Genomic DNA, 16,738 nt, shown 5'->3' on the forward strand with positions numbered 1-16,738 from the left:
GACAAAAAACTGACCCCTTAATCCACAGCATCAATATTTGCACACATACATTTGCTGAGTCTAATGACTGAAGGGACCACAGGGCTTCTGCATAATATTTGTCTTGCCTGACATTTCACGGGGCCAAGAGAATAATATTCAATATGGAATGGGCTTAATTCCTTTACCAAAATATCACAGTTTATCTGATTGAAAATCAATCCTTTATGATTATCTGGCCAGTGTGTCACGATCAGTCCCCGGGAACACTTTCAAGAGCTTCACTTTCAGTTCCTCCACAACAGATAGGTTTCCATATTACCAGCCGTTAATTATTCATCTGTGCTCGCTTGGTGTCTCGGTTGGAAAATAAAGCAAATCCTTTGGACCAGCAATACAGAATAGTGCAGCAGCCTCTCTCCTGAACCCTGATGCACTGTCCATTTGTCTCCTTCTGTTGGTGGGAGTGAAATTGGAGCCAAGGTGGACATTATTTCTTGATGTTTAAAACTTGTCTCTCGCACTGCACAGGTCCATAAACAGCCGGCTCAGTGGTGTGTGTGCAGTGCGTGAAGAGCTAGGTACAGTCCCTTTTGTAATGTGCAAAATGATATCTCTGCAATGTAACCGTCTCTATTACAGGGGGAAGAGATTGTCTTACCCTTTGGATTCGCTTCACAGAGCACAACAAACGAGCCCGAGCCTCTTGCTATGGACTCGTAATGTCACAAGAGGAGACATGGCAGGCGCGAAGACTAGAATTAGCGACTACGGCAACTGAATTGAGAGCCTTCTCTTTCTGCTATTGATTTATTTATGCATCATTTGAATTTGATTATTAGAAATAAAACACATTAAAACAACAGATCCACTACATTATAATTGTTTATTTTAACGCATCCATTTAACAAATCTTCACAACATATACAGTAGATGTGTCCTTAACAAAGTCAACAGGTGCCCATGTCAGTTTTTCTTTTGTTTTTGCATTGTGTCCAAGCCCTTTGAAAAGTTCTGTATGTCTTGACATTGTGGACGCTTAAAAATTCAGGAAGCACTCTGGATTGTTGCAGAAAGTCACATCATCTCTGCCGTGGAGGGAGGGGGGACAAGCACGCTGATGGATGGAGAAAAAGAAAATGATTAACACATTTATAAAAATGAACATGTTTGAATTTGGATGGCAGTTGAGCATTTTATAAGATCAGAACTGCACAATGCATCGTACCATCTGAAGCACTGAGAGTTGACATTATTATCTAAAAATTATATACAAAAATTGGAGCATGAGGGTTGGTCTTAGCTGTGGCTGGCAACAGTTTCTATTATTATACTTGGGAATAATGCATGAGGCAAGGTTACTGAAATGCTAACAAATTACTCTTGTGTCGTCTATACATCAGGTCCATTATAATGTATAATTCAAGACTACCCCACAGTGAAAGGTCCCATGTTAGGAATAAAATATCCTTTTTTTTTTTGAAAGGACTTGTTCAAACAATGTTTTAATTATTAATGGGGGAAAAAAAACTATTTCACATTATTTACCTGTAAAACCAGACACATCAATCTCGCGCCCTGGGTGGCTGATAATACTGCTGTGTAGGTCTTGTGCGTCTAGGTTGTCCATCTCCCCCACGGCGAAACTCTAATGAACTGTCGTAGTAACCATCATCTTCCTCCTGCCAATGCACATTTGACATGGTTGTGATGTTACTGTGGGAAATCAGATTATAAGTCACATTCACATTTCATCAATTTCATCAACCCACTTGAATACAGTTAAGTAGATTCCACTTATTACAGAATTAAAAGTCCAGTGTGTAAGCTTTAGGGGGATCTGTTTTTTTGTTACGTTAGAATGAGCTTTTCATATCTACGGAGACGGTCCGTGTACTCTTCCACAGGGTGCGTCATGTTGCACGAACATGTTTGTACAGGAGCGCAGAACTGACAAACTACACACTGGCTCTGGAGGGGGTCTTTCTGTGTTTTTTTTTGTGTCTTAAGCAGTCTTGGTTAAGGTAACAAGACTACTTTGGGGATACCAAAAATTACGATAAAGCCCCTTTGAGAATTGTTTTGATGTTGATTATATGTCTAGACAACGTGTAGCCAATTGTACATGTACCTTTGAATGTTTTGACTGTACTGTCATTTTGTAGTTTCTTTACAGCCCACAATTAGTAACTCTGCAGCCTAATAATAGGAATGACGGACACGATATAACATTTACGGCTCTTTATTTTGCTAACAATCTGACAGCTTACTGGGCAGAGCCATACAGTATAAGCCACAGCTGTCTCAATGAAAATGGTACAACACAGGCTCTTTAAGCCTAGTATGATGTTTAAAAATGCAACCAATCAACCAGTAAACTATGAATGCATAATGGCAACATTTCCGCAGAGTTAATGCTGTCCTCGCTGCCATCTCGCTACACTGAATTAGTCAGCTACGCATGCGCACTGACACAACTGCAGGTCTAACTTCTGCTGGCATGCAGCCAGAAACTATGCAAATGCTTTACGGATTTTTTTTTTTTTTTTTTTGTGGTGACAAAAGTAAAGGAATAGACCGCAATCTTTCCAAGTTATTGGACTACTATTATGAAAATGGATAATAACGGATTACTAGGATTTGCAGAACTAAGACTTTATGCTACTTGTTAAAACAAAAAGTAATCTGAGTACCCTTACGGACTACTCTTTAACAAGTTATTCCCAACACTGGTTTTATAAGCGATTACCATGGGGGGATTAAGATGAGGGGTGTTCAGTAGGTTGCAATCTGCAACCTCACCGTTACATGCCACTAAATCCTACACTCTGGACCTTTGACTAACACAGTTATCTTAATGATGATGCAGTATTAATTATGTTATTGATGTGTTTTATTTCTCCTTACCATCACATCGGCAGGAACAGGTTTGATGTTATGCAGCAGGACCTCTTCACAGTTGCCATAATCACTAAATACAACCACAGCCGTGGTGCCTGATGGATGCACAGCATCTATTCTGGCGTGGTAGAACTGCACATGCACACAAACACAAACACACACACACAGAAACAAAAAGAAATCTAATTATTTTAAATCAAACACTCGCAGGTGAAACCAAAGACACATTTTTATCAATTAATTAACACGCTGTCAACACTAAGTCAGAGAAAATTAGTCACATTGCACTAATTATTCTCTGATGTCATTTAGCATGTTAGGTGTCAAACAGTCTCTCAGACAGGCAAAAAAAACATTTGACAAATTGGATTATCCTGCATTGTTTGAAATTAGTCACTCTTACATTCAGTTATTTTAAAGTTTTTATAAATTAAGTTGTCCAGTTACTGTAGACAGTTTGCACATCACATTATCAGCTCATTTGTGTATGTATGAAATCTGTTTATATTTCCCTATACTTCCTCTTATTTGACATCCAGTACGTTGAAAGCAAACACATTTATAAACATTGTTATCAGCTATTGCTATGTTAGCAATCCCAGGTAGACATACCTTGCTGTCTTCCCAGTACAGTGCCAGGCACTGGTCTCCAGGTTTCCAAGCCTGCTCCACATTATGACTTTTCTCTGGCCCTCGAGGTCCTTGACCTTTGCCTTGTCCTGACCTTTTTTTAGATCCTGGGTTATTTGGAGCATTTTTCTTGGAGAGCTGCTGCTCTCTGTTGGGGGGGAATGATGAGTTTGCTGGCTTGATTGGCCCAGTTCTTTTGTGCTCCATATCTCCATTTTGGAAAGTTGAAGGATCCCCTGTCATGATTCGACAATCCCGTGGTAACCCTGCTTCTTGGGACGTCCCTGAGCTTCCTCCCCTCGAGTTGAAGTTTGGTGGCCCGCCATCCCTTTGTCGGTCAAAGTGGTTTGAGTTGGGCCTGTCAGTCTTCCCCATCCTCCTGCTGTTGTTGTGCTCTTCAATTCTGTCTTGACGTTTATTATTTCCTCTTCCATCCAGCTCCTCGCCTGCAGAATTGGTCAGTTTAGTAGTGGGTGGAGTGTCTTTTACCCCTCTTCTATTAGACACTCCAGCCATGTTTCCACCACCATCTCCATTTCTGTATCGTTGTTGGTGGTGAGATCCACTAAACTCCATCTGCTGCTGAAGTTCTTTGGAACGTGTATAAGTAGTCGGGAAAGATGAAGGAAAAATCGTCTCGTCTCGTGTCTCTCTCCTGTCGCTCTGCGATCTGTTCGATGTGCCCCGTGACCATCTCTCCTGGCCTTTCCACTGTTGGGCCTGAGCTGATGCTTGGGAGGTTGTACAGTTGGAGATAGGCTCCTGGCCTGGTTTGGGAAAATCAGTGTCCCTATGAAAGCGAGGTGGTCTGTCATTCCTTTGTTGCCTATGCTCATTATGCGAGGAGAACTTGGTCTGAGAAGTCTCTTTGGAGTAGTAGTCCGAGTTTGAGAAGTTTGCTTTACCCTCATGGTGTCTCTGAGGTGCCTGGCTCTTTGGATCTGAGGAAACAAACCAAACCAATATTTAGAATCATGAAATGTATTCTTTCCTAAAAAAGAAAAAAAAAAATCAAGCAAAAAAGATTAAGCATGGCGGTTATTGACCTGAGAGAGGGACTAAGGCATTTGAGTATGAAATCCAGACCAGTTCACCCACCATCAATGGAGAAAACTCCCATCTTGGATTCCAGAAAGTCAAACAGAGTGCTTGGTCCAGATGGCCGTCCCCCTGCTCCCTCCTCCTCATCATCATTTCTAGACCGGCCTCTTCCCCTTCCTCTGGCTGAAAGAAATTCAGAAATAAGATTATACAGACCCAACTAAAAACAGTTTGATCAAAGAAACAGGGTGTTTGATTGTGTACACCTTCTAGCCCTGGGTGTTTGAAGTAGGTTGTGACAATGTTTTGTTTGTCTCGGTATGTGCACACATTTGTGTTCACTTAAAACCTGAACCCAACTCAATCAGGTCTTTTTACTTTTGCACAATGTAAGCAGCATTAGAGGAACACATATACTTTAAATAACATTAATTTGAAGTAATGCTCTGTGGCTTGCTCAGACGATACATGTGTGCAGCAACAACAGAAGTTTGCTTACAGTGGCTGTACCACATGATGAGAAAAAAGCTCACACTCAGACAAATACGAAACAATGACTGCAGCAAAAGTAGAACATCCATCTAAAGCCACTGTGCCTGGGAAAATAGTCGGCAGCAAAGTGTGTATGCAATTTGTGTTAAATGGACTAAAACAAGCAAAACCACCACTGTGGACCTTTAACTAGGCTGTAGGTGATTTCCAATGCATTTAAAAAGGACCTCCAGATCACTACCTCTGTTTCACTCTTGCTCTGTCGGAACACCAAGTGTTTCAGGCTCAGTGTGTGTGTGTGTGTGTGTGTGTGTGTGTGTGTGTGTTCATACCTCTGGGTGGGGGCTTGTTTGATTCAGCAACAGGTGGAGGGCCAGGTCTGCTGCCAGACGATCCTGTCAGTAGACTGTTTAGTGCCACTTCAAGGTTGTTGTTATTGTCCATTAGAGCCTGCCGAGCAGCCTCCCTGTTGAAGCCCATCTCCATGATGTCTCTCAGGGCACGTTCATCCACCTTCAAACAAGACAATGACAGAAAGAACACGGCCCAAAAATGTTATAAAATGTGCAAGAAGGGGAGGAGAGTGCTTTGGTGACATTAGACATAGACGTAAGGTTCGCTGTGATGGAGAAAGATGAATTTGAGGGACACTGGAAGGAAAAAAAAAAATCCACACCGAACCTCCCTTCCTTAATGTGGTTTAGACATGGATATCACTTTGAGATTTCTTTCAGCCAGCCAAACAAAATCATATCATGTTCCGTTTGATTTTAGTGTTCAGCCCAAAGCTGGCTGAGTTCTGCCAAGACACTGGCGAGTCACATCACTCAGCTATACAAATGGACCGCAACTTGATTGGGAAAACCTGATCAAGCCGCTGACTCATTTAGATATCCTCAATATTATGGTCAATGCCTCATCAAGTGTATGAGCCGTGAAAATAAGGAACAACTTCCAACCTTTCAGTTGCTTTGTTACAAAATCATCACTTTAGCACAGATGGTATTCATATCTATCTTATATTTAACTGACTTAAAACAGTTCAACAGGTTTGGGCCGAGTTTGTCTTCTCACCAGCTCTCTATAATTTCCATCTTGTCTGCTGTCAGGTCTTTCGACCCTGTCTTCCCGTCTCCTCTGTTGGTATGAGTCTCGGCTCCGGTAGGAGGAAGCAGTGCTGGATAAATTGCTGCCTGCATTTCCTCCACCTCCAAATGTACGGGGACCCTAACAAGTGAAAGAACATAAAGATCAATACAGCTGCAGGGCTAGACTAAACAAAAAAGCCAACACATGAAACAGAAGTTTGTAGCTGATCATGTAACCATGTAATTATGATTTTTAATTTGAAGGGTTACTCGAATGTCAGGGGCAATCGAGGTTAAGATCAATGTCAATAAGGTGCATGTATTTTTAAATGGAGGACCAACAATTTGAGGAAATGCAATTGATAGTGGATATAATCTGTTTACAAGATGATATTAACAAGGTCCTGAAACTCAAATTATAGGTTGACCAGAATATTTCTACGACAAAGTATAATAGATTTGCACCATTATACACTTGAATTGTGAGACACCCCTAACAAAACGGAGTTAGAAAATGATGCAGTATCTCTGTAAAGAAATGAAGTACCCCTTAGTTACAACAACTATTTATTCAATATCATTTAACACACATACCCATATTGGGCGTTTACATACCTCTTTGGTCTTTGCCACCTCAGCAATAGCTGCTGTCCGCTGCTTTTCAAACTCAGCATTCTCCTCAGAACTTTTGAACACGTTGAGAGTCTGCAGCGTCTTCCTCTGGTCTAGGTCTCTGCTGTCTACTTCATCCATCCTTGCACACCTCTGCAGGGAGCAAATAGAGTAAGAACATGTTCTCCAGGAAACCTGTCAATCATGTATAGGTCCTTAAGAAGGAGAATCGATGAGCTTGTCAGTGTCCACATTTCGTGGAATTACATGAGAACTACATTGTTCCAATCCTAAAGCTGCCTCCCAGCTGTGAACTGTGCCATTTCAAACCTATATAACTAAAGTAAAAAGTAACAACTCAGTCAGAGAAGTCATCATTTGACTGGAGAGAAACATAAGGAGTAACATAGTAACATAGTAAGATGGATTATGAAGCAAGTGGTTACTTGTCTGAAGAGGAGTAAATTGGGCAGGCAATAAAAAACTGATAAAGACCTGTTTGACAGTTAGAGCAATAAAGGGTGAACTAGGAGTAAAATGCGGTGGAGGACTTAATAGACTTTATTAGCATTCATGATGTAAAATGCGGTAAGAGGTTAGTTCACTCAAATTACAAATAAAAGACATTAGGGCCTATTTTTGTGGGCCAAGTGCAAAATCACGCCCATCTCTGATGATTTTGTCAACAAGAGCAAATAAAATATTTGCAGCGAATAAACAGCAATAAGAGAATAACGCTTGCAACGTAGATAAATAAAATCGATTAAACACTCCCTAGCCAGTAGCTGCATTCAGACTGGCATTAAAAAATTACAGCTTAATGTGGATAAAGAAGGAGCGCCACTAAATCACTTCTGTTTATGAATTAATATGATTGATCCCAGCAGTATCTGTTGTTCACAGCTGCTTTAGACGGTATGAAGAGCTTGTCGCTCGATTTTAGTCCCTGCAGCCACCTTAAGGCAGCAGGACATGCATGTTGTTAAATGTAAGAATTTGCCAAGCCAGAGCTGAGTATCAGACCGTCCACCGTATTTACCTACATTAAATGCATAACAACACATCGGACGGGTCTGTTATGATTTGGTATTCTGATGTATATGCCGGAGATATCAGATGACCTGAAATCATGATTGAAATTTTTTTTCAATTATTTGTTTAAGTCTTGATTGTACTAATTAGGTGTTAAAAAGGAGACACCAGCTGCCTTTGGCTGCAGATTTTGGGTGCATGGTGTTCACATCATGCAGATCTGCCCCATCGGACAATGGTATGATTGGCTGGAGAATGTGTTTCTTTATTTGTTGAGCTTTTGTCATGCATCATCGTGACTGGCACTCTCATCTAAGAATATAGAGACTGTAGATATAGAGACCATGTGAATGGCTGTGAGTGTATTTAATAATCCCCACTGATCCGTGTTTCACCTCACCCAGCCATTTTACATGATGTGCTGCTGCACCTATATGAACAAAAAGAGGCAGTGGCTACTGCTTTGCACTCTTTCTTGCGATTGGTATGATTGTAATTGGGCCCATTATTGTAATTCCTCCTAGGGGTACTAACTTCTGCACATACCTTGGGTTTCATTTGCTCAGGTTTTTAGATCCCTACCAGCAAGATTTCTGCTGTCATTCCATTTCATGGAAGAATAGAATTAAATTTGCGGTGCAAAAAATAAACACAGCAATGTTTCTTTCTAATGAAAATACCCTTATTACTCTGGATAATTCACACACACTTTGTTTTCGACAGCAGACAAATAAAATTGATTGATTGAAAACTGATTGATAAAACCAGACCTATCTGTATGCCTCAATTTCTTTTAAGTTAAGTGTTAATTGATATAATTATGACACAAATTGACTCAAGGCTACAGGGCTACAGAAAGGCAAAAAAAATCTGATGATACTTGAATACTCTTTCGGGGGAATAACTGCTGTGAAGCATAGTGGTAGCAACTTCATACTGTGCAAATGTTTCTGAGTAGCACAGACTGGGAGAAGTGGAACCGACTGGCTGACTGAACCAAAGGAAATGCGGGCAAGGATTTTAAGAGAATCTGTTTCAGAGTGCCAATTACTTTGGAATAGGATCACAACCCGAAGCAAGAACTTCACAAAGCTTGAGCAAATCTGGAATGAAGTGTGGGTGAAAATCCCAAAATCAAAGTGTCAAGCTGATACGGATGTACCCCTCTCTGAAGCCGTGATCCCTGTCAAGGGAGTATTGACTCACGCTCAGTAGTTTAGAAATGAGATATGGCTGTGTGTAACTTTCCTTAAATAGTGGTGCAAAAAAACTAAATCTAGAAAAATTGAAGACGGCTCAATCATTTCTGAAGGCACTGGGTTTTAAGCATCATTATTCTTTTCAAATCTAATACTGTGTATAGTATAGTTTGTAATTGTTTAACAATGTGAAGAATATATATATATATATATATATATATATATACTGTATATATATATATATATACACTGTATATATATATATACACTGTATATATATATATATACACTGTATATATATATATACTGTATATATATATACTGTATATATATATACTGTATATATATATATATATATATATATATATATTTATCTATATCTATATCTATATCTATCTATCTATATCTATATCTATATATCTATATCTATATCTATCTATCTATCTATCTATCTATCTATCTATCTATCTATCTATCTATCTATCTATCTATCTATCTATCTATATATATATATATATCTATATATCTATATATCTATCTATCTATCTATCTATCTATCTATCTATCTATATATATATATATATATATATATATATATATATATACATAAAATCTTTTTTTATTTAAATTTTTAAATGGTGCACTTTAGAGCCCTACTTATCGTTATCTCACTCTTCTCACCTTACTACCAGTTGCTACAGCATGTTATTAGAATTGTTTGCGGTTGTTGTAGGACAACAAGTACAATTAAAAAATTCAGTCATGAATTTTAAAGATTCATGAAGACCCTCGTGATTCATTTGAAAAGATCAGAGGAAACATTACTAAGAAAAGGGACATCAAGGTCCACTCCCGGAGCCAGGCCTTCCTGGCCCCTAGAGTACATCAGAAGGGTCACTGTTATTCAACAGAAACTCTGACCGCCTCTAAAAAAAAATCACTGCTGACGTCTCATTTTCATACAGTTGTATTATTTTTGTTAGTTTGCGTTTTATATTCCTGTTTCTAGTTTGTTTTCTTCATGTGTTTTTCATCAGAACACACTTCATAACTTTCTTTTGGAAAAGTGTTCTATTGTAATTATTGCTATTCTCACCTGACCAAAGGGCACAAAGGGGGGAGGTCCGCCTTCTGCTCCAATGTTACTCCTGCTATGTTTGGCCAGACTCTGCAGGTTTGAATGGTAAAAGGAGATCAGTCTTAAAAACTAGGAAAAATGACAATCATAGCAAGAGAAATGACAGGCTGGGGTTGGCCTTAAACGCAGATTTAAAATGATAACCAACATGAGTTCCATATTTTTTTTTTTAGCAAATGTAGCTGAGCCATCATAACAAAAGCAGCCCTCACCCTTTGTAGTTCCCATTTCTCCACCATGTGATCAACCTCTCCTCCAAGGACAGAGATTTTTGAGTCATCGAGCAGCAAAAGACCATTTTTAACCTGGACCGTACCAAGCAGCTTTACCTTTGTTCCAGGGGGGGTATTAAGACTGAAAAAAAGGACAAAACAATAGGAAAGTTTTATGAGAAGATGCTTCATAAAGAAACTGTTTAACCAACTGTTACATTTTAAACACATTCAAGGGTTTAAGATGTTATAACTGCATATCCCAAGCCACAAAACCTATTGCCTTACCCTTACCACTTTATAAATGACATGGAGCAGTGCCAGGGGATGGGTGGTGAGGCTAGGAGAGACTATTAATAATCCCAGCTGCTCACCCATCCTCATGGTAAATTAAAAGCCCCTCTATCTCATCAGGCCTGATAAGGCCTCTGCCTCTCTCATTAAGAAAGCACAGGGACTTAGAGGGATTTCCAGCTACTGATGCCTGATGCCAAAGCAACAATTAGGGATTTCACTCCAACCCTCTGGGATAGATGCAGTTCTCATGATAGTGGCTGATGCACAAGTGAGCCACTATACTCTATATTCAATCACAAAGACAAAATTCTACAAACACACCATTCACCCTCTGAACAATGCTGCTACTTAGAACTTAATTGTCGTCCCTCTATATTGCTGTCTCACCCTCTGAACAGTTGTGTAATCCTTCTCATCCTTCTTTGCCACTCACTTATGGCCTCACGCACACTAAAGCGGACACTTTCATAAGAAACACTAACCACCGCTGTTGGCAGCCCGGGCGTGTGTGCTGCTCATAAAGAGGGGATTTGTTCTGTTCTCTCCTCTCTTCCCATCAGGAAGTCAAGGCCCACATTCTGGCCACTCCACCTGTACAGACTGGCTAGTCACCATGGCAGCAGTCACCAAGGCCACCGTTGCTGGGATGGAGATGTAATTAAGGCTGGGAATTGCTCGATAGCTGCCACCACGTGGAAATTGCAGATAAAGGGGAAAATTGAGGCATTTGGGAGGGTGAGAGTGTTGACAAGGAGTTGGAGGTGTAAGGTGTGTGCAAAGCCTTACATGTTTGCTTTGATAACATGACAAACTGAGGTGATGACCTTTTGCTTTGCATCTATTAAGCAACTGGAAATACATTGTTTACAATTCTATATTTTTAAACCAACACTATGTTATTTCTTATTTCTTACAGTTAACTTCTTAGATAATTACAGTGCACTAGATTCCATTATTTCCAATAAATATGACACATTCCTCATGCAACATAATGATTATATAGGTACCTGATCTTAGACAGGTGTTTAAACTCCAATCCAACACAGGTGGTATGCCCATCTGTCATCTGTAGCCGCAGCATTCGCGGTGCACCCTGGGACTCCTCACGGTCTTTAGGAGCTGAGACATTCCTCACCTTCTGCACCTGGAGAACACATGGACCGTCCAACTGGCCACGTGCAGGAGATGACACAAAAGAATTAAGGCATAATAGGCAAATCGGCAGCATGCCAGGGAGGATTTTTGGGACAGCGAAGTGCAAGCAAATATTCATCGATGGTTGGTCCAAATCTTTTCTGTTGCATAACAGAAAAACTCTTTTCATGTGGTGTACCGGTGTCAGCACAGGTTTTGAGTATTGAGTATTATTTTATTCAAAACCATTTATCAGATCCATCCTCTCATATGTTTTATATTTATGTGAAGCAAAAGGTCCAAATACAGTATACAAATCTCTACAATATTCTATATGAAGTGTAATACATATTATAGGATAGGATGACATGAGTGTGCATCTTGTTCTAAGCATAAAGGGAGCACTGGTTAAACTCACAGAGAATTACATATTTTAATCCTCCGACACCATGACACCATTTACAAGATCAAATTTTCTCTCCAGTTGCTCAACTCCAGTTTAACAGGTGAAGAATTATTTCTCTTATCCCTTGTTTGTCAGTGTGTTAGGGCCATCTAGTGTTATCCATGAGAACTGCATTTCAGCTAAAAAACACTTCAGCCTTCACTGACTTTCAATGTTAAAACAAGCTGACAGAGGCACATCATTTCCCACGTTTCATAAATATGGCATTGATATGCATATAAGGATTTTAGCACAACTCACCTTCTCAGTTCTTCCACTATTGATATCAGCTGGTAGAAATTTCCTCCCAAGAGGCCTAAGATCACTCTGCAAAGGAGATATTTCTTAATTAAAAATAAATAATGTGCAAGTCACAATGAGATTATGCCTCAAATACACTCACAAAAGGTGCTTGCTTACACTGTGCTATGTAAAAAATAGAGCTAATCTGCAATATCACTCAGTATATATTATATGGTGTCATTTCGATTTGTATGGTGTATTGGGTGCAATCTGTGCAATCTGAAATGAAATTGATAAAACAGTTACTATGACATTTTTAACCCAGTTATTTTCATAAAAATATTTTACTGCAGCTGACAATATCTCTAAATGGCGGTCTTTTATTCCCCCAGTAAACCTGAAAAAGAATTGCTTTTCTGTATTGATGTCTCAATAAATGTCTCTTGAATTATGACACAATTATTTCAAAATGCTGCATCTAAACTTGTAACAGAATTGAGGAAAATGAGATCAGCGTCTTCTTAGCAAAGCAGCAGTTAAAGATTTCACTGATTGATTTTAAGGCACTACAAGCTTAAAGCCAAAGTGACTACATGCTGGTTCAGCCAGTTATGGAGTAATAAGTTGCCTAGCGGTCTGAGATATTTGGACGGCACTTTAGGCCAAGACGCAAAGGTCAAAGCTTCTGCGGTAAAAGAAACTATTGTACTGTCTGGAATTGTCTGCTATTGTGGGTCAGGTAAACAGCAGCACAGTCTTATTTAAAATCCTGATTAAACTCTTGATTTTGTGCCATTGGACTGAACCAGCATGTCAGGCGTGATGTCAGGTGGAGAGATATCACAGCATGTGGATGGTTAGCAGGAGCTTCAGGATGAGCATATTAGCTCAGCTCCATATGTGGTGCAGTGCTTATGTCTTGTTATCTTGTACTTGACTTGAGATATTCATACAGAGCCACTATACTACTTAGACCAACGTCAACGAGTTGGCGCAGGTTACGCTGCAGCTCATGGGGGTTTTTTTAGCCTGCAGAGCAAAGCCTTGTTCAGATCTGCTGCCCCTGCGTGCGCTGTTAATGTTCCTGCATTATGCTGTTAATACAAACTCACTCGTCTTACTCCTTGTATCCATTTCAAACCAACAGCACTCTAGTGCTTTAGCGGACAGAAATACTTTACTTCTTTACAAAGCCTGTACTGTGAAACATTTGCAGGAATGTGTTTTGAGAAAACTATCAACTTGCAAGATTCACATACATGGACTACTTGAACTGTCCCCTCTGTCAGCTTTTCTCAAGTTTCACTCTACTGAAGTGTAATCATATTTATTATTTGGATGTTTAACTCCAGAGTAAGAAAAGTTAGAATGTGTCACAGAAACGTCATGGACTATAGTGCTGCTGTCATTCATGGGCGGAGTTACATGTGACAACTGTTGATGGAATTTGGTATTTCTGGTCAAGTCAGGTATTAAGCCTCATAACAAACTGGTTTAAAAAATTGGAAATCCGCCAAACCCTAACCTGTCCCATCTGACCTGGCTTAGGTCAGGCCCAGCTACAAGCACTAATCTATTATGTAAGGATGCTCCAATCGTAATTTTTGGGGCTGATCACCAATTGCCGGAAGCAGTACTGGCCAGTCTGAACAAAGATCGAGAGAGGACATCTATTAACACGGTATCTAAAGCTATTAGTTGTTCGTTATTAGTGGCACGATAAACACCTTTCAAATGTTGTGGAAATTAATAACTATATGTATATGAATTGAAGAATAGGGTAAGTCTTGAGCCCTGCAGAGATGACAGACCAAACTATCTAGAGCCAATATTAGCAGCTAATGATGCTTAGCCCATGGCCGATAAATCGAAGCACCCTGACCAATACTGGGCAAGATGATCTCAAGGCAAAATTACTGGTGGCTTTGACGAGTGCGATAACAGTCTTTCGGTAGCAAAAAACAAGCACCTCTGATGGACAAACAGTACAGCTGCCCTCAAGGGGATTAGGTTAATTGCGTTAAAGCCATTGCAACTTGTGTCACTTACTAGACCAATTCTAAAACGTTTTGTACCTCTTTGTCATTTGGCCACAAGAATATATAAGTATGTTTATTTTCCTTCATAGACATTAATGCTACACCATCACAGCTGATCTCTGCAGAATTAATACACCTTGGCCCTTATGTTAATTTCTGATAACAAGTTAGCAGGTGAGTAAAGAACAGTTTTTTCAAACAAGAAAATGTAAACAGTTAGGTGGGAATGTTCCAAATAATCTGAAGAGCTGAGGCTGGGTCTGCCAATAGTGGTTCATACAATGACACAAATTAGCATTAGCCTCCATAATATTATTCTCATTACGACTGGGCAATATATCCATATTACGTCAGAACTGTGTTATGACACTACATATCATCTTAGATTGATCACAGTAAAGGGATTACTGATGATAATTAATCAAAAAACGTGTACCAAATTACAGCCTGTAAATATTGCAATTTAATTCTGAGGCCATATCGCCCAGCCCAAGTCTCCACTAGTAGATCCAATAACTGGCAGTTTTAAATCGTTTCCCAATGGATTACCACAGCAGTTCAAAACCGTTTGATGGATGAGTTTCAGTCACAGCTGAATACAATATCTGCACACTGCTGGGTAGACTGGTGTTACACTGGAAGGTGTGTGTAAAACTTGTAAGATTCAAAACTTACATCGAGTGCAATACGTATAATGTCACTGGTTGTTATTTTCTCAGCAGATCCTTTAAGTTCAGCTATGCCTTCTTCACTTAGGTACCTGGAAGATGACAGTAAAGGGGGGGGGGGGGGGGGGATTGGAGAGGGAAGAGGAAAAAGTTAGCAGAGGTTCCAAGTAAGACGTGAGCATATCCTGCAATAAAGTTGATGAAGGTTCTCAGTCATCCAACCAGCAACTGGACTTGTTTCAGTCTCTTGAAGACATTTCACCTCTCATCCGAGAGGCCTCTTCAGTTAGTTAGAACTGAGGACGCCTCTTGGCCAGGGAATCTGTCAGATTAAAACTCTAGATGTGTACACAGTGACGCCAAAAAGTGAGCACTCTTGACTAACAACTATCTAATTCTGTAAAACATATTCTACAGTTAGTTAGAACTAAAGAAGCCTCCTGGATAAAAAGGTGAAACATCTTCAAGTAACTGAAACAAGTCCAGATGCCTCCGATACAGCACCTACATCCTGCAATTAAGAAGCACCTACATACTGCACATAAATCTCAATTAATCTGCTAACACTACAAACACAATTCCGATTATGGATTTAGCTTCTTTGGTCAGAGTATATCATGTGTAAAAAAAAAAATTGTATCAGAAGTAGTAAAAAGTCATCTGTGTAATATCACAATACTAACAACGTGGCAACACTGCTGTACGTGCCATCCCATTGAGAAAAACACAAAACTGGATTAATGTTCATATTGAGATGTTTTGAAGACGAATGTAGGCTACAGTCAGTGAAGTATCCTGCTCAGCTAGATATAACGTTAGTGCGTGCTGTTGGGAAGTTCAGACGTTTAAAACCACTTTTTAAGTTCAGCTTAGGTGCTCTCTGACCGTCCCTGCATGCACACATCGGTAAACTGAAGCGTCAACAGTTTGAGTTATGTTATTAACATGCTAAGTCTGTATTAGCAAGCTAACGGTGTTTATCTCGCTAGCTCTGGGTTAACTTTGCCTTAGTTTTGCTTCAGACGAGCTAATGAACTTGCCACAACCTGAACAATCCACAGGGTTTGTGAGTAATTTGGCAAAATTCGTGTTCTCGGAAAACCCTCATGTAGCTAAAGGTATAGCTAATGATTAGTGTTGTTAGCTAATAGCAACCTGGCACCTCAGTGAGTTAGCTGTAGCTCACTGACGTTAGCTGCCATGCTACCTACCAGCCCTCTTTGGCCAGGGAGTCTGTCAGATCGGTCATTTTCGTCCAAACTGTAGATGTGTAACACAGCGACGCCAAAACGTTTAAAGTGAGCCCACTTGAATAACGACTATCTGATTTTGCAAAACATATTCTCCTCCCAACAATAATAAAGCTCGCTAATGTGAGTATTGAACGACCGTACGTAACATACGTCACCGACTGAGACGCGCTCAACAAGTACGGAGCGCCGAGAGGGTCAAAATACATTTTCGGATTTCGATTTCAGTATGGGTACTTTAATTATACATGGCATCCAGCGACAAAGGACAACTTTTTGTTTTTGTTTTAACTTTTTACATTTTTGAACTGATGGGGAAAATGATTATATAGTCCACT

At 39.8% G+C, this 16,738-nt stretch overlaps 1 protein-coding gene across 2 annotated transcripts; it reads right to left on the reverse strand.

Moving 5' to 3' along the window:
- Positions 1-846: 846 nt before the first annotated feature.
- Positions 847-16,581, reverse strand: tdrd3 (tudor domain containing 3). 2 transcript variants are annotated; one of them, XR_003983924.1, is made up of 14 exons: positions 16,362-16,581; positions 15,158-15,242; positions 12,462-12,527; positions 11,629-11,789; positions 10,325-10,466; positions 10,071-10,142; positions 6,747-6,896; positions 6,118-6,270; positions 5,376-5,556; positions 4,609-4,734; positions 3,493-4,451; positions 2,887-3,012; positions 1,528-1,695; positions 847-1,096 (listed from the first exon to the last, which is right to left on the reverse strand). XR_003983924.1 is itself a non-coding variant. In XM_030415387.1 (14 exons), the coding sequence occupies exons 1-13, from the start codon at positions 16,397-16,399 to the stop codon at positions 1,545-1,547; spliced, it is 2,376 nt and encodes a 791-aa protein (XP_030271247.1). In that variant the 5' UTR covers positions 16,400-16,581; the 3' UTR covers positions 847-1,096; positions 1,528-1,544. The 2 variants fall into 2 exon arrangements, 1 of the variants encoding a protein (XP_030271247.1); XM_030415387.1 differs by having other exon boundaries at positions 1,528-1,661.
- Positions 16,582-16,738: the final 157 nt, after the last annotated feature.

The sequence above is a fragment of the Sparus aurata genome, chromosome 4, assembly GCF_900880675.1.
Source record: "Sparus aurata chromosome 4, fSpaAur1.1, whole genome shotgun sequence".
In the NCBI taxonomy this organism is placed as follows: domain Eukaryota; kingdom Metazoa; phylum Chordata; class Actinopteri; order Spariformes; family Sparidae; genus Sparus; species Sparus aurata.